Below are 16737 nucleotides of genomic sequence, written 5' to 3'. Positions count from 1 at the left end.
ATGGACTCCGAGGGGGCGGGGCGGGGCGGGGCCAGCGGCAGGAAGTCCCGCCCCGGAAGCGGCGCCGCTCAGGGGCATGGCGGCTCTCGGACGGCGGTGCTGTGTGCGGCTGTTCTTAACGCTGCAGTCGCTTGCCGCGCGCAGGGCTCTGCATGACGTGGGCCCGCCACGGGACGTGCTGCTCTTCGAGCACGAAGGAGGTCGCTTCTTCGCCGTCCTCGGGCTGTTCTGCGCTGGCCAGGGCGTCTTCTGGGCTTCCCTAGCCATTGCCGCCTTGGCCCGCCCGCCGGCCTCCACTCGGCCTCCAGACGCCGAGTCCCCAGGCCGCGGCCGCCTGGACCTGCGCTCCGCGCTCTGGCGCTACGGCCTTGCCGTCGGCTGCGGCGCCATCGGTAAGGTGTGGTTTGCCTTCCCGGCATGGGTCGAGGAGGGCGGGCACAATCCTCTCCGCTTGGGCAAGAAGAGTAAGGGGCTCCCGACCCTCCAGGATGGACAGGCCACCCTCATAGGTGTGTGGTACACTGGAGTCGGACGTCCCCGAGCGCCAAGCCCTCGTACAGGTTCAGGCTGAAGTCTGCCTCTCACTCTGTGCCCTTGAGCGAGTTAGTACTTACGCTCTGGACCCTGTTTTAAAATGGGTGTGAGTATCTATTAAGGCTTTTGGGAGGAATGACTAATACATGATGGGGGTATAGGAGGAGCTTAGTAAATGTTACTATCATCGCAATTTTTTTTTTTTTATTATTTGGGGGCACACGGTAAGGGTTGCTTCTTAGCTCTCCAGGGAAAACCCCAATCTTTGCTCTTCCTGCAGGTACTCTGGTACTTGGTGCTGGTCTTCTCTTTTCCTTCCGCTCTGTGCGCTCAGTGATGCTACAGGCTGGAGGGAAGCAAGTGACCCTCACCACTCATGCTCCCTTTGGCTGGGGTGCCCATTTTACAGTTCCCTTGAACCAAGTATCCTGCATGGCCCACCGGGGTGAAGTCCCTGCCATGTTGCCTCTGAAGGTCAAAGGCCGACGATTCTACTTCCTCTTGGACAAAGCTGGACACTTCCCCAACACGAAACTCTTTGACAACACTGTGGGTGCCTACCGTAGCTTGTGACGAAACCACCTCAGGTCACTCACCCCTCCCAGAGGGGAATCAAAACTGAACCTTAGGGAATGGGGTGACAACCAGGGTCACACAAGAGGCCCAAAATTCATTAACAGCAAATAAAGGAGCAGTCATCCCAAGGGCAGCTACCTGTCAGTACCTCAAAGTTTTGATCCACGCCTGTTTCGCCTTCACTCCTTACTCCCATCCACCCTACCTACAGTGCTTTACACCAAGAACTCAGTACTGAGATGAAGAAAGAAAGTAATATAATACTTTGGTACAAAAACAGCTGTAGGAAGAGGGGGTCTGTTAATCATGTTTCCCTCCTGGAGGGAAAACTCAGGCTCCCAGCCGTGTGGGCCATGTGGGGGCAAGAGGACTGCAGGCACTTGGGCACGGAGTCTGGCGGCAGGAGTACTCTTTGGTTAGTTTTCAGGAATGGGAAAGGCGAGGCCCAACAAGAGCATCTGTCTCAGAGCTCCACACAGGGTCCCCCCTCTCCAGAGGCCGGTATGGGGTGGCTTCAGACTTCCACTGCACGACCTGGAGCACCAAGACCACGCACCACAATACCAGATTCACCCAAGAAGAGGTCTGTGGGAGACAGGAACAGGAGTGTGAGGAGTGGGCCCATCTCGAATCCAGTTCCACCCACACACCACTCTTAGCTGTTCACTGTCAGGCCATCAAGTCTTCAGCTCCTCTCAGCCCCTCACTGGTGGGCCAAGCTCAGAGTACACTGGTGAGCACTCTTACAACTGCAGATTGTGTTATATGATTCATTATGTGAATCTGTGTATCCCTCAATCTCCACCCAGTCTTTCATATCCCAGGACCTCACTTCAGCATTGTGTAGGTTGGAGTAAAACTGCAGAGCGGTTCCAGGGGGTATCCATGGAGTTTTCTGGGCATCAGAGCAGCTGTGAGGTCAAAGAGACAGTTGTGAGAAAGGGGAGACATACCCTAAATACCCTTGTGCTCCAGTGCCCCTTTGAGAACTGATGGGGATATAAAACGGGGTGTATAGGATCCCCTCTACAGAGGGAAGGTAGTCAGCCCCAGCCAGGCTTCCCTCCCTCTCCCATTACCTAGTTATGTTCAGGGAGATAATGGATTTGCAGAGGGAACTGGTGCCAAATCGAAGGATGCAGGCAGACACTAAGACCAGGAAGATGGCTATAGCTGAGATGGCCAGTGCAATGCGGAGCCCTATCGGGCCTCTATAAGGAGGGAGAGAATAAATAAACCTTGTGGTTGAGGTGGGACTCCTCCCATCTCAGCCCCTGGCCCTCGGAGTGGGCAGTCACCTGTGGGAATCCTCGATGCAGCTGCTGTAGACCCAGAAGAGCAGAAGCAGGAGACAGTAGAGAGCCAGCAGGCCAGAGGCCCCAGCCACAAAGTAGCAGAGAGATGGGGCCGAGGGTCGGGACAAGGCCAGGGAGGAGCCATTCAGGGCAGCCACACCATACAGGGGACAGCTGCCCCTGAAGGAGCCCTGTGGAAAGAAGCTGCTAAGTCCTAGATTTCAGGCTGGTGCCTCTGGATGCAGGCTCATGGCAGGTGTTGGGGATAATCTAGACCAGGGCCGCTCTAGGGAGTTATTTGTGCACTGTCAGCTCCTGTTTCTGGGCCAGTAGATTAATGAGTCCGCTGGGGAAATCAAACCTGCAGTGAGTGGCCAGAAGGATCAGGAAATAGGCGGTAGTTATGAAATACAAAGAGCTTCAGAGTTGCCTCACAAGTTCTGGTCTCCCCTCGTGCAGAAATCCTAGAGTAGAACCAGAACTGTGTGACCTTCAGCTATCTCCGATGTTTTCTGACCTGTAAAACAGGCGTAATAGCGCCTACTTATAGGGATTAAATGAACCTGTTTATTAACATGATTGCCTGACTGCGATAAACACTCAGCCTAAACTTTTGGCTTCTGCTACATCACTATTTTGCCATTTAACACATTCTGTTGCAACCATTTGGTAGTTTGATCATCTCCACTACACTAAGCTTTATTTCTTGGAGTAGCTTAGCACAATAGTGTCTGATTTAGGGGGCCCTGGACCAGCTTGTTTCACAGCCAGGGTGAGGTTATGCAGAGGGAGTCACCAGGCCGGGCTATATCTGATGCTGTTAAGACTCTCCTGAGGACTCGTTCCTTTGGCCCGAGTATGACCTGGGCGGACAGATCGACAGAGCGCGTTTACCGCCGATGCAACTCCGCCGCCGACCAGCCCCACCCGGCCCACCGGCTGAGAGGAGCAGCGCGCCAGAACCCGCCCCCCACCCCCCACCGGCCCGGACAGCAGCGGACTCTCCGTGTCAGGATCGGCCTGCCCGCCCCCGCTTACCCGGCCCCGTCCCGCAGCCCCACCTGGGTCCGAGTCAGTGCCGCGGCCGCCACGGCTCCGCACACGAAGGCGGTAGCAAAGAACACGAGCTCGACGCGCTGCAGCCAAGGGAGAGCCATGGCTCCCTCGCCACCAGGAAGCGCCGCCGTGGGAGCCAACCGCCCAAGCCCCGCCTCATCCGGCGCGACCCACGAGCGCGGAGACGTCACTTCCGGGCGCTGGATTTATTCACAGAGGCCAGCGCCGCCTCAAAGCGGCAGGTACAGCGAGTAGTCCGAGAGCGCCCAGCGGCGGGCCGGGCGGCCGGTGCGGCCGATCATGGGCAGCTTCTGCACGTAACGGGAGGCCGGGCTGGGCCCGTACGGCGCGGGGAAGGCAGTCTGGAAGAGGCGCCCGCGACATCGCCTCCCTGCTTGCCGCCCGGCGATGATGAAACGGAAGTGAGGGGCACCGCGCGGGGCGAAACGGCTCTTCTGGAAGACGTCGCGGGTGCCGGCGCCCGGGCCCTGCTGCCGGGGCGCCCCCCGCGCCCGGTGCACGCGCGGCAGCGGCCTGCTCTCAGAGGCGGTGGGGGCAGAGGCCGACGGGGGTCCTCCGCCCCGGGGGCTCTCGTCGCCCTGCGGGCTGACCATGGCGTTGGCGGTCAGCTGCGGCATCTTCCGCACCGAGTCCGGGGCGGCCGCCGGCTCCTTCTTGTCCCCAGGCGGCCGCGGGGCCGTGGGCGCGGGCTGACCCGTGCCAAAGCGGGTGGCCAAGCTGTCACCGAAGAAGGCGTAGAGCTCCCGATAGATGTCCGCCAGGGTCACCGAAGGGGAAGGAGCCTCCGGCCCCGCGCCTCCTGGCGGCAGCGGGAGACCAGACCCAAAGCCTGGCTCTGCGCTGCCCCCGGAGGGAGACTCCTGCAGGAGAAGACTGTCCCAAGGCAGGTCGTCTGAGCGCCGGCAGCCCCTGCTGCCTGGCCCACCCTTGTTGGGCTCTGCTGCCTGGGCCTTCATCTTCAGCAGTCGTTCTACGGCCACCTGCAAGAGCAGGGGGACTAGGATAGGAGGAACCTGGGCCTATCAAGTGTTCCAAAGTAGGCCCGCTGAGCTGCTGTGCTCATGCAGGGAGGAGAGGCTGGAAGGGGCTGGCACTCACCAGAATGGCTCCATAGACTTTGTGCCCATCTGCTTTAACCTGGGCATTCGATACTGAATAATCATCTAGCACAGCCTGCAAATTTGTCCAGTAAGTGGACAGGTGTGGGTACAGGACTCGCTCTACTGCCTGGAAGGGAGAGAAGAATGCAGTGAGTGCCTCTTTTTTGCTTATCGCCTCCCAAGTACCATTTCCCCTGAAAGATCTACTTTTATCTCCGGTACTGAATTTAGGGCTCAATCCTAAATTCCCTGCTTGGCATATTCAGCCACCGTTTGGAAGCTCCTGGATGCCCAAGCCTTAATTAATTAAGCCCTGGGAACAAAGATCGGGTACAAAGACATACAAAACCAATACAAAGTGACCCCACTATCACTGACATATGTGCCAAAGGCTAAGAGGGTATAAGTAATGCCCCCTGGTAACAGAGAAATTTAGTGGCCAGCTGCTACCCTATACAGCCAATCATGTCCTGGCATAAATGCAACCTGGAACTCAGTTCAAACCACCTGTGCAAAAACAAACAACTGGGCTTCCCTGGTGGTGCAGTGGTTGAGAGTCCGCCTGCCGATGCAGGGGACGCGGGTTCGTGCCCCAGTCCGGGAAGATCCCACATGCTGCGGAGCGCCTGGGCCCGTGAGCTATGGCCGCTGAGCCTGCGCGTCCGGAGCCTGTGCTCCGCAACGGGAGAGGCCACAACAGTGAGAGGCCCGCGTACCGCAAAAAACAAACAAACTGATCAGAGACCTGGACTCTGATTATATAATTTTAAATCCTATGTTTAATTTAGGGGAAAGCAATTAAGACTTCACAGAGCAGGTGACGTTTGTGACAGGCTTATATGGATAAGTTCTTTGGTTAGCCACAGACTGAGAATTTGAAAATGTTGATAAAATTAACAAGTTCCTAGAAAAATAAAACTTAATGCTGATTCAAGAAAGATGAAAGCGGGCTTCCCTGGTGGCGCAGTGGTTGAGAGTCCGCCTGCCGATGCAGGGGACACGGGTTTGTGCCCCGGTCCGGGAAGATCCCACATGCGGATCGGCTGCGTGCGTGAGCCGTGGCCGCTGAGCCTGCGCGTCCGGAGCCTGTTGCTCCGCAACGGGAGAGGCCACAACAGTGAGAGGCCCGCGTACCGCAAAAAAAAAAAAAAAAAAAAAAAAGAAAGATGAAAGCTTGGGACTGCCCTTGTGGTCCAGTGGTACAGAATCCGCCTTACAATGCAGGGGATGCGGGTTTGATCCCTGGTCAGGGAACTAAGATCCCACATGCTGCGGGGCAACTAAGCCTCTGTGCCACAACTACTGAGCTCGCGCGCCTCAACTAGAGCCCACGTGCCGCAAACTACGGAGCCCACGCGCTCTGGAACCCGCGTGCCACAAGTAGAGAGAAGCCCGCACGCCGCAACGAAAGATCCCGCCTGCCACAACTAAGACCCGATGCAGCCAAAAATAAATGAAATAAACAGAGATCTTTAAAAAAAATATATGAAAGCTCAAATAATTCTGTAACCATAGTAGTTAAAAATATAACCACAAAACACCATGCCAGAATTTACAGTCGACAGACACTCAAGGAAAAGAGCGTCTCAATAAAATAAAATAAAATTTAATTTTAAAATATAAAGTATAAAAAATAAATACTCCTTCCCTACCTCATCCCATAAAGCCAGTATAACCCTGATACTAAAACCATGTAAGGACAGTACCTGAGGAAACTTAATGATTGATTTCACTCATAGAGATAAATCATTTTAAATTTTAGTAAAGGGCTTCTCTGGTTAAGAACCCGCCTGCCAATGCAGGGGACATGGGTTCGAGCCCTGGTCCAGGAAGATCCCACATGCCGCGGAGCAACTAAGCCCATGCGCCACAACTACTGAGCCTGCGCTCCAGAGCCCATGAGCCACAACTACTGAGCCCATGTGCCACAACTACTGAAGCCCATGCACCTAGAGCCCGTGCTCCACAACAAGAGAAGCCACCGCAATGAGAAGACCGCGCACCAAAACGAAGAGTAGCCCCTGCTCACCGCAACTAGAGAAAGCCCATGCACAGCAACAAAGACCCAATGCAAACAAAGTAAATAATAATTTTAAAATAATAAAATTTTAGTAAAGCCAACAGTATATAAAAAATGTATTATATTCCAATAAAAGTTTTGCATTTTTTTAAAGACTATAGCATGACTAAATTGAGTTTATCCTAGAAATGTAAAGATGATTTACTATTAGAAAATCTGTATAGGGAATTCCCTGGCAATCCAGTGGTTAGGACTCAGCGCTTTCACTGCTGGGGCCGGGGTTCATTCCCTGGTTGGGGAACTAAGATCCCACAAGCTGTGTGATACAGACAAAAAAAAAAAAAAACAAAAAACCACTATGTATACAATTAATCACATTAACAGATAAAAGCAGGAAAACCTTAGGATCAATTCAAAAGATACAGAAAGAGCGTTTGATAAAAGTTAACATAAAGTAATAATAAAACTAAGAATAAAATTTCCTTAACCTGAGGAAGGTATCTATCTATAAACACACGAAGTAAACATCAGCCTAAAAAAAAAAAAAAAAAAAAAAAAAAACATCAGCCTAAATAGGAAAGGTTACTGTTAACCCGTTTTTAAAATCGGAAATGAGACAAGGATGCCCATTATCATCATATGTAAAATGATATTAGTGATCGTAACAATAAAATAATAAAAAGAAATTAAAGGCATTAGGTTTGGGAATTCCCTGGTGGCCCAGTGGCTAGGACTCCGCACTTTCACTGCCAAGGGCCCAGGTTCGATCCCTGGTCAGGAAACTAAGATCCCACAAGCCGTGTGGTGTGCCCCCCCCCACCCCCGCAAAAAAAAGAGAGAATTAAAAAAAATAAAGGCAGGCTTCCCTGGTGGCGCAGTGGTTGAGAGTCCACCTGCCGATGGAGGGGACGTGGGTTCGTGCCCCGGTCCGGGAAGATCCCACATGCCGCGGAGCGGCTAGGCCCGTGAGCCATGGCCGCTGAGCCCGCGCGTCTGGAGCCTGTGCTCCGCAACGGGAGAGGCCACAACAGTGAGAGGCCCGTGTACCACAAAAATAAATAAATAAATAAATAAATAAAAAGGCATAAGGTTTAAAAAAGACAAAGCTGTCATTATTTGCACGATATGATCTACCTTAAAAACCCAGAATAATCCACAGTTAAAAATGATAGTTTAATAAAGTAGCTGAATCAATACACAAGTCAATTGTGTTTCTATACACCAGTAAGAAATTAATACCATGAAAAGAAGACACCATTACAACAGTATCAAAAATAGCAGGAGGGCTTCCCTGGTGGCGCAGTGGTTGAGAGTCCACCTGCCGATAGAGGGGACGCGGGTTCGTGCCCCAGTCCGGGAAGATCCCACATGCCGCGGAGCGGCTGGGCCCGTGAGCCACGGCCGCTGAGCCTGCGCGTCCGGAGCCTGTGCTCTGCAACGGGAGAGGCCGCAGCAGTGAGAGGCTCACATACCGCAAAAAAAAAAAAGAAAAAAAAAAAAAAGCAAGAATCTAGGAATAAACTGAATAAAGTATTTGTAGGTTCTCTTCAGGGAAAATTATGAAAGGATCCTGAAAGACAGTGAAAGACCTAAAAAAATGGAGAGAGATGACAGGTTCTTGGACAAGAAAGACTTTCTAACTACAAATGGGAGCTCTTACAGGTTTAAAAAACTGTCTTTTTTAAACCTCTGCGAGAAAAGCCAGGGTCCTCACCTTCCAGCCAAGGGCGTGCAGCCCCACCACAGCCCCGTAGTGAGAGCAGAGAGGCCTCACAGGATCTGCCAAGACCTTCTGCAGGGAGAGCAGGATCTGCTGATAGAGGCCACTTACAAGGTCCCCATGAGTCCTGCGGGAGCAACATTCAGTCAGCGGAATGAGGCACAGCACTGCCCAGCTGTACTCAGGTCCCAGCACACAGAGAAAACAGCACCTGTATGGCACGCTTGGGTGAGTGAAAGAGGTGTCTGGGCCGAGAGGCCCAGGACCTCAGGGCTGATGGACCAAACCCCTGGCACGTTCGTCACCCATTTGTAGAATCCCCGGGTTCATGGCACACCAGCTTGGAAGATCGAAGGGAAGAGGCTCCCGACCTCTCAACATAGAGCCTTAAAGCCAGAAGTTTCACCCCATCTCCTACTCCAACCCACTCAGCTCTGCAGCAGTCCTGCCCTTTGATCAGCACTGGCCCAGCAGCTACCAGAAGATGTGACTGAGCAGGAGGGCAGCTCCATCCCGCAGGGTCCAGTGGTCATTCAGCGGGTTGATGGAGGCAGCCAGGGGCTCCAGGACACAGTAGAGGACACTGCCTACCAGGGAGCGGACATAGGGCCCCAGGCAGAGGTGTGGGTTCCGAACTAGGCTCCGTGCCACTTGCAAGAGCCGGTGTAGCTGCTCCAGGTCGTGGCTTACAGATTTCACCTGTTGGGAGGAGAGGGGTGCTTAGGGGACACAAGGGCGCACCAGAGCCTGCTCTTCTGGTGGCACCTGCCGTGAGCCCTAGAGGCTGCTGCATCATCTCCTCCCCACAAAACCACATAAACCCCACTTACCCCACTGACCACATAAACAAAGTACGGCAGGAGCGCTGCAATCTTCGAGTTGGTCTGCAAGTCCTGGAGGGCAACCTGAAATGGAAGGGGCCACACTGCACAGTCCACCAGCCCCAAGTATAAACTGACATTTTTTTTTAAAGAACAATTTAGCACCTATGCAGTAAAATTTTAAACGTTCAAACTCTGTGACTCAGCAATTCTACAAATTTAACCCGCTACAAAAGAAACCCACTCACACATACCCACATACAGATAGCACTGTCTGTAATGTAATAATAAAAAACTGAATACAACCTAAATGTCCAACATATTTTTAACTGAGTAAAGCAATTATTCTAAACCCAGACGTTTAGTTACCACTGGTTGACGGTAAACTATGTACAGTTTACACATACAAACAAAAAGGGTGAGTGGGAGATTCTACAGAATTGCACTTTCTACTTTGTGTGATTTTATATTACAGTACTTCTATTATAAACATATGCTGGTATTACTTTTTTTTTTTTGGCTGCATTGGGTCTTAGTTGTGGCATAACAGCTCCTCCCTAGCTGTGGCGTGCGAGCTCAGTAGTTGCAGCACATAGGCTTAGTTGCCCCGCGGCATGTGGGACCTTAGTTCCCCGACCAGGTATCGAACCCATGTCCCCTGCATTGGAAGGCGGATTCTCAACCACTGGACCACCAGGGAAGTCCCCTGGTATTACTTTGATAAGCAGAAAAAAGAGAGTAGGTAAATGAGTAAAACCATCTTAGCCCTGAACCTCCACCACCTGTGCCCTTCCAACTCCTCTGGATAAAGACCCTAAGTTCAGGTTCTGTGAAAGCGGACAGCAGCTAGTGAGGAAGGAGCTCAGCTCCCAGGCCCCACATCCAGCCACTGCACTGTTGCCTGGGGACCAGCAGCCAAGTTTCTAAGGCAGGAAGTATAGTAACAACAGTCCTAACTTTGCAAGGGAAACAACAGCAGCAGCCAGACATGGAAGATGTAAAACCCTCAAACAGAGAGAGGCCACATGGCCAAGCAGACCACCAAACTGGTCCTCGTCTGACTCTGGACAGAAGAGGCCTGGCACAGGCGCTGTCCAGCGGGCCCTGTGGAGCCCAAGAGGCTAAAGCAGCAGGGCTGGCAGGAGGTCTGGCCAGGCACCTTAACCTGGCTCCCTCTACTTCCTCTTCTCCTTTCCCTCTCGAGTCCAGGCAAATGAAAGCTACCATGTGGATGCCCCATGTGGCTCCAGGTCAACAGATGCCCCAAAGGGTGGGCTCTGGATTAAGGTGTGGGGAGCTGACCACCTGAGCCCCCCACAGGGCCCTGCTGAGCTGCCCATTCCCTAAGGAACAAGGGTTCCTACTAGAGTGGGAAGAGGAGCCAGCGCTGGCGGAGGGCCAGCCACAGAGCACCACGCCAAGAGCAGCTTCTGTCCACATCAGTCACTCAGTGTTCAGAGGACAGAAGGAGGCATCTGAAGGAATTCCATGAGGATTTGAAAGTTGGACTTTGTGCCCCAGTTCAGGCCCACGGCTCACCTTCATCAGCTGTGGATCATCCCCCAGCACAGCCCGAGTCACTTGCTGGTAGTACTTGAGAAGGTCATCAGTCAATGAAGACACAGCACTGGGCACTGCCAGAGGGTGGGCAGAAGGTGGTCAGGGTGGAGCCCTGCCCTCTCCCAGCCTCCCCGCCTCCCCCCAACAACCACCGCCATTCCCACAATCCCACAGGGAGCCCATTCCGACAGGACGCCCAGAGCACAGCGTTGCCAGCCCCTCTGAGCAGCCTGCGCAGCCCTGACCTTGCAAGCTCTCCACACCCAGCTCTGTACGCTGCCTCCCACCTGTCCTCTGCTGGGCGGACTCCTGCTTAGTCCCCAAGTCCCAAGGTCATAAGCCTCAGGCTGTGAAGCTCCATTCAGCAGACCCTGGAAGTGTGACACCTCAGGGACCCCAGCAAGCGGCCCAGACTTCTGTACTAGCGCCCAACATGGCATCATGATCGGTCTTAAGTCTGGGACACTATCTCCGACTCTGAGGTCTCTGGGCAGGGAGCAGTGCCCACTCAGGGCAGGCACCCCTTAGGCACGGAAAATTCTTGTCAGGTGAAGACTCAGAGGTGTAGAGGCACCACCCTCAGCTCCTAACGGAGGAACGTCCAGGCAGAGGGCCCATTCCCCACACTGCCCCTTACCCGATCCTTGAGGGGCCAGGTTCCCTTTGCCATCTAGGTAGGAGACATGAACTAGAACCAGAGCAGAGAGATGGGTCAGCCTGGGGTTCGGCCCCTTGTAATACCACCCACCCTTCTGAGTTCCGCCCCATCCACCAGCCAGCCCATCACCACTCCTCCGACAACCCAACTCCTGTCCCCACCCCATGCATGACCCCAGCGGTCACCTCTCACAGCTGTCTCGGCACAGCCTTTGGGGATGTTGGTGGCCAGGGCCAGCTCCACCAGGTTCACCTCTCGGTCCTCGGGGAAGTAGAGCTCACCCTCCCTGGCAGGGCGCAGGGGCAGCGCCTCCTGGGACCCATAACCACACACAGCCTGAGTGAAGAGATGACTGGGCTGAATCCAGGGAGGGAAGAGGTGCTCTACCAATCAGGGCACGAAGCCTATGTTTGCGGGAAGTCCAGAGTCCTGAGAAGAGGGGGGATGCCCGGGGATCCAGGCCCTTCACTGGGAACTTGGCTGGAGCATCCAGTATTCGTTGAGTCAAGGAGTAGCGTGTGGGCCCTCCTCACGGATCCACAGGGACTCAGAACCCCACCCACAGGCTGCTGGTCCTCCACCTCACACTTGCCCAACTTTGAAAACCCTCCTCTCTTCTAACCCTCCCCTCTTCTTCCCTAGACCCACTGCCCTGGAACAACTGTGCAGGACATTCCAACCCCTACACTTGGGCTCAGCCTCCTCCCTCACCCAGAATGCCCTCTTTTCCTTGTGACTTAGTCTAATCCCAGCCTCCCTTTCAGGTTCAGCTCAAGTTCCATCTCTTCCAAGAAACCTTCCCTAACCTCCTGGTCTCCGTGGCCGCCTCTCCCTCTCTGAACTCCTGGCCCTTGGGGGCTGGGCCCAGCACATGTGCTGTGGTGGCTGTGACCTTCCCTCGTGTGTGCACTGGGTCTTCACATCTCGCTGCACTGCCAGCCCCGAGCTGGGCGTGCAGGAGGGCTCGTGCCAACCGAGCCTTCTGCAGCCGGCACCCCACTCACCTCCACACTGCTCCATCTGAGGGCCCTGTTGAAATCCTCGACAGTCAGCTTCCGCCGTTTGGTATGTTTCATGAATTGAGAGCTATTCTGGGAGCGGAGGAACAGAGTCAATCAAGGGACAGGAAACAGGGGGCAAACAACTCCCAACGTCACATCCCCTCCCTGTGACTCAGTTTCTCATGTGCAGGATGTGACTGTGAACCTGCCTGGCCCACCCAGCAGGCATGTGGTGAGCAGCACACGAGAAGACGCCCAGCAAGCGCTTTGTTCGCTGGAAGCCCAGTGGGCTGGAAGCGGGCTCTGGAGAGGGCGGGGACCGCCTCCACTGCACTCCCTCTGAGCAGGGAGTAGGTGCCTGACATATACTTGCTGAATAAACCCCTGGGGGAGGGGGTAGTCAAAGGGAGGGACAAGGAGAGGGGAAGTGTACCTGGGTGGCCTCTCTGAGACGGTAGCACACGTCCTCTGCGAGCAGGGCCGTCACCTCATCACTCAGCTCCAGGCCTGTGCTCTCTGCCATGAGCCGGACGGACTCCCGAGGGATCTCCACGAACCGCCGCTCTTCTCGCTCCGACATGGCCCCGATGGAACTGGGAGTGGGGAGGGAGATGTGAAAGGCCAGCCCAGGCTCCCTCAGAGCCTGTGAGCCGGACTCAAGGCCCTCGAAACCAGTCTTGCTGCTCTTTGCTCCAGAATCCCTGAACAAGGAGTCACGATGGCTCTGAGTGTCCACGTGAGGAAACCTGAGGCTCAGAGCAAGAAACGGACTTGAGCTGGATCAGAGGGCAGACAACAGGGCCACCTGAGAAACTGCCTGGCCTTGGGTTGCACAGAACTGGGTCCCAGCCCTGCTCTACCACCTCCGGTGTGAACCCGCTGAGACCCTCATCAGTCTGAGCCCCGGGAAGATAGTGGCAATAATCCCTGCCCTCCGTAACTCACAGGGCTGAGGTGAGGATGAAAGGAAATGAGGTAGGAGAAACTCAGGGTCTAGAACGCTACACAAATGGAAAATGTTACGATCACTAATAATAAACAAAAACTTCATGCCTTCTTCCTTCTGATCCTTGCTACAATCGCTACGGACTAAACACTGATGAAAAGACTACTTTTACCCCCATAGTCCCTTGCTCAAAAGTCTTCAATACTTCTCCACCACTCCTAAAAGGAAAGTCCCAGCTCCCTGGCTCAGCATACTGTGTTTCGTCCCAAATCCCCACAGCTGATCAAGCTGACCCGTCCCCCCAGTAAGGCCGCCTCGTGTCTTCCAACCTGCCTTGCACCCCACTGCCAGGGCTTGGGCTGGTCTGTCCCCCACCTTACTCCAAGCCCCCACACCCTCCTCTTTCTTTCCTAAGGCAGAAGCAGCCTGTCCTTTGAGGTCTTCCTGCCCCATGTGCCACCTGGGGCTGTCAGGTTTTTAGTAGCTGGGCTTTCTGCCCATGTGTCTGGTCTTCCCCAGTTTGGCTACGAGCCCTAAAAGCAGAAACCTGCTCTTCCGTTCACAGGATATGGCAGAATAAGAAGGCACGAAAACAGCACAGCCCACAATTAGAAGGTTGGCCCTCACGGACCAAAGTGAGGCATCAGCACCATGGGCAGCGACGCCCACCCAGCTTCAAGGTGACCCACCCAGGCACTGCCCCACCACTCCTCTCTGACAAGGCTCAGTGGGTCACCAGTGACCTCCAGGTCCCTAAATCCAGTGGGCGCCCTACCTGGTCTCCCTGCAGCATTTCTCCCAATGGCTCCTCATTGCCTTTGGAATAAAACACTAACCTGTGCCATGGCTCCAAGGCCCTGCATGTGTGACTACATCTGCAAACACCTCTTTCCACTCTCTCGTGTTCTGCATACCCGTGGCCTCTTTCCATTTCCTCAAAAACACCTTATTTCAGGACACTCATACACTGTTTCCTGGACTTGAAACACTCTCCTCCTCCACCCCCAATCCCTTTGTCCACTGAGCTCCTAGTCGCTCCTTCAGATGTCAGTCTGAAATGTCACTTGCTCAGGGAACTCTTCTCAAACCCCCACCATGGGCCTGTACTTTACCTCCCAAAGCAGTTGACAGTTTGTAATTATACACTTGTGTAACTTTCCGATTAACACCTACCTCCCCACTAGATTGTAAGCTCCATGCCAGCAAGGATCATCATGCCTTTTTGCTCACCTTTGCATCCCCCGCGTCAGGCACTGCGTCTGCACATAACACGCCCTCAATAAACACTTGCTGAAAAAACGAATAAAGAAAAGCGATTTTTCTAAACACATGCTATGCCCGAGGCACCGAGCTAAGTGCTTTCCATGGCTTCCGCCTCATTCTGTCCACATTAACAATGCGATAGGGATTCTGTAAGTATCATGTCTATTTCACAACCAAGGAAATCAAAGCTCAAAGAGGTTAAATGTTAAATGACTTTCCCAAAATCATCCGGCGAGCACTACCTGGGTAGGGAGCAAGAACTCAACTATCGTTCTAATCATGAGGAGCGACGGGCTGTGTGGGAAACAAGGCCTGGATTCCCAGCCAGGAAACTAGGCGTTGGAAACCCGCCAATGGATAATTGTTAAGCTTCTTTCTCCACCTGTAAAATGGGAGCACGAAGTCCTGCCCACACGGAAGGCGCCGAGGGGTTTTCCCTGTTACGAGCCCACATTACAATCCACAAAGTCCGGGCTCCGACCAAGGTCTCCCGCTCTTCAACCTCCTCTCCTCCACATCCTCAGCCACTAGCCATACTGTTAACAAGGCGCGAGAACTGACCTCTACCGGTCTCCGTGATGCGAATCCTCCCACCCAGCCTCGCTTCACGCCAGATCTAGAGGTGGTGCGGTACGGAGGAGGAGGTCAGAGGTTACAGAACTTGGGTCACGTGGTCAGCGAAGGGGGCGGGCCCCCAGCGGAGCTGGCTCCCAGGCCGGCGAGCGCGCGGTCCACAGCAGGACGGGCCTTCGAGGGCCTGCTCACCTGAGGGCTCCGGCACGGCGAAGGCGGTTACCGGGACGGCGGTAGCTGTGACAGTGACGGTGGTGGCGGCGGCGCTGGCGCCCACTCACTCAGCTCGCACTAATTCCCTCTCTCGGCGCTCAGGCTCCGCCCTCTACAAACACAGCCAATCGACGAGCACCTTGAGGAGTTCCCGCCCACCAAAAGACTTCCCGCTACCCGATTGGCCACTGTGATGGGGCTGTAAAAGGCTCAGGGCGCCAGAGGTCACGTGATGCTGAAGACTCGCTCTTCTTAAAGCAACAGCTCTTGGGAGCTTTGCGGGGTGGGTTTGGTTCGGTGTACGTTTTAATAACCATGTTCTCGAGGAAAGCGTCCGCATTCCCTTGTCTACTCCTGAGTTGCCGAGCACTTGCATTTACACGAATGCATTGATGCTTTATAGACTTCGGCGTCTGCGTTAGTTTTGCTGCCCGCTTGGTGGGGATCAGCTTACCTCTCCCACATCACCTGCCACTTCCCCTTCCCGAAGGTTGGGCTCTCAGTAGGTATTCTCTGCCGGCAAAAGGGTCTTCTGACTGGGCCAAACACACCCGTGCAAGCTCTAGACACCAGGGCTCTACCCATTCGGGCACCCTACCTCGTATCCTCCCCATTTCTGTCCAATAAGCCAAATATAAGCCCTCACCTACCTTGCACACTTCCTTGACCGTTTTACACGTACACGCTTTCCCGAACTTGGACAGTTCTCAATTGAGAAGCAGTGGGCTTAGTGAGTCAGACCGACACGGGTTCAAACTCTGATAGTGCTTTTGAGCAAACTACTTAAGCGCATTTCCCCCATCTACAAAATGGAGTGATAATACCCACCTCACAGGGTTATTGTAGATTAAATGAGATAAAATGTAGATTGACAGTTGGTAGTTGAATTTTCACTCACACATCACGGGGCAGACAGTGATTTAATTCCTTTATGTTCATCCAAGATGGGACCATTTAGGGCTTCCCTGGTGGCGCAGTGGTTGGGAGTCCGCCTGCCGATGCAGGGGACGCGGGTTCGTGCCCCGGTCCGGGAAGATCCCACATGCCGTGGAGCGGCTGGGCCTGTGAGCCATCCGCTGAGCCTGCGCGTCCGGAGCCTGCGCTCCGCAACGGGAGAGGCCACAACAGTGAGAGGTCCGCGTACCGCAAAAAGAAAAAAAAAAAAAACCAAGATGGGACCATTTGCAATGGGCTATTATAGAAAGGAGCTTTCTGTAGGGGAGCATGAATGTATACATCCTTGCCCTTCCTCCCTCTCAGGGTTAGATGCTGCTGCCTCTAGAAAAGAAGATCCTCTGAGACCAGAGCTGAGAAAGCCAGATGGATGGGACTGGGGTTGCCACAGCAACACCACCTAAGGGGACTGTGACCCTGCTGAGT

General features: G+C 54.1%; 3 protein-coding genes across 6 annotated transcripts; 1 reads left to right on the top strand and 2 right to left on the bottom strand.

Moving 5' to 3' along the window:
* Positions 1 to 54: 54 nt before the first annotated feature.
* On the top strand, positions 55 to 1107 carry TMEM223 (transmembrane protein 223). The gene is made up of 2 exons (XM_060019075.1): positions 55 to 392; positions 815 to 1107. The coding sequence occupies exons 1-2, from the start codon at positions 77 to 79 to the stop codon at positions 1105 to 1107; spliced, it is 609 nt and encodes a 202-aa protein (XP_059875058.1). The 5' UTR covers positions 55 to 76.
* Positions 1108 to 1197: 90 nt separating this feature from the next.
* On the bottom strand, positions 1198 to 3669 carry TMEM179B (transmembrane protein 179B). Its single transcript, XM_060019074.2, has 5 exons — positions 3467 to 3669; positions 2409 to 2596; positions 2190 to 2321; positions 1943 to 2021; positions 1198 to 1695 (listed from the first exon to the last, which is right to left on the bottom strand). Exons 1-5 carry the CDS (start codon positions 3560 to 3562, stop codon positions 1534 to 1536), a joined length of 657 nt encoding a protein of 218 aa, XP_059875057.1. The 5' UTR covers positions 3563 to 3669; the 3' UTR covers positions 1198 to 1533.
* TAF6L (TATA-box binding protein associated factor 6 like) lies at positions 3598 to 15582 on the bottom strand. 4 transcript variants are annotated; one of them, XM_060019065.2, is made up of 12 exons: positions 15337 to 15582; positions 14539 to 14598; positions 12796 to 12955; positions 12366 to 12452; positions 11547 to 11697; positions 11341 to 11391; positions 10683 to 10777; positions 9153 to 9227; positions 8801 to 9021; positions 8317 to 8449; positions 4581 to 4709; positions 3598 to 4462 (listed from the first exon to the last, which is right to left on the bottom strand). In XM_060019065.2, the coding sequence occupies exons 2-12, from the start codon at positions 14544 to 14546 to the stop codon at positions 3692 to 3694; spliced, it is 1881 nt and encodes a 626-aa protein (XP_059875048.1). In that variant the 5' UTR covers positions 14547 to 14598; positions 15337 to 15582; the 3' UTR covers positions 3598 to 3691. The 4 variants fall into 4 exon arrangements, with proteins under 4 accessions (XP_059875048.1, XP_059875050.1, XP_059875047.1 ...); XM_060019067.2 differs by lacking the exon at positions 15337 to 15582 and adding an exon at positions 15133 to 15304 and having other exon boundaries at positions 14482 to 14598; XM_060019064.2 differs by lacking the exon at positions 15337 to 15582 and adding an exon at positions 15133 to 15304.
* Between the last annotated feature and the right edge of the window lie 1155 nt (positions 15583 to 16737).

The sequence above is a fragment of the Delphinus delphis genome, chromosome 8 (genome assembly GCF_949987515.2).
Source record: "Delphinus delphis chromosome 8, mDelDel1.2, whole genome shotgun sequence".
Taxonomy (NCBI): domain Eukaryota; kingdom Metazoa; phylum Chordata; class Mammalia; order Artiodactyla; family Delphinidae; genus Delphinus; species Delphinus delphis.
Note: the sequence above shows the minus strand (reverse complement) of the source record. Positions and strands in the feature narration are given on the sequence as shown.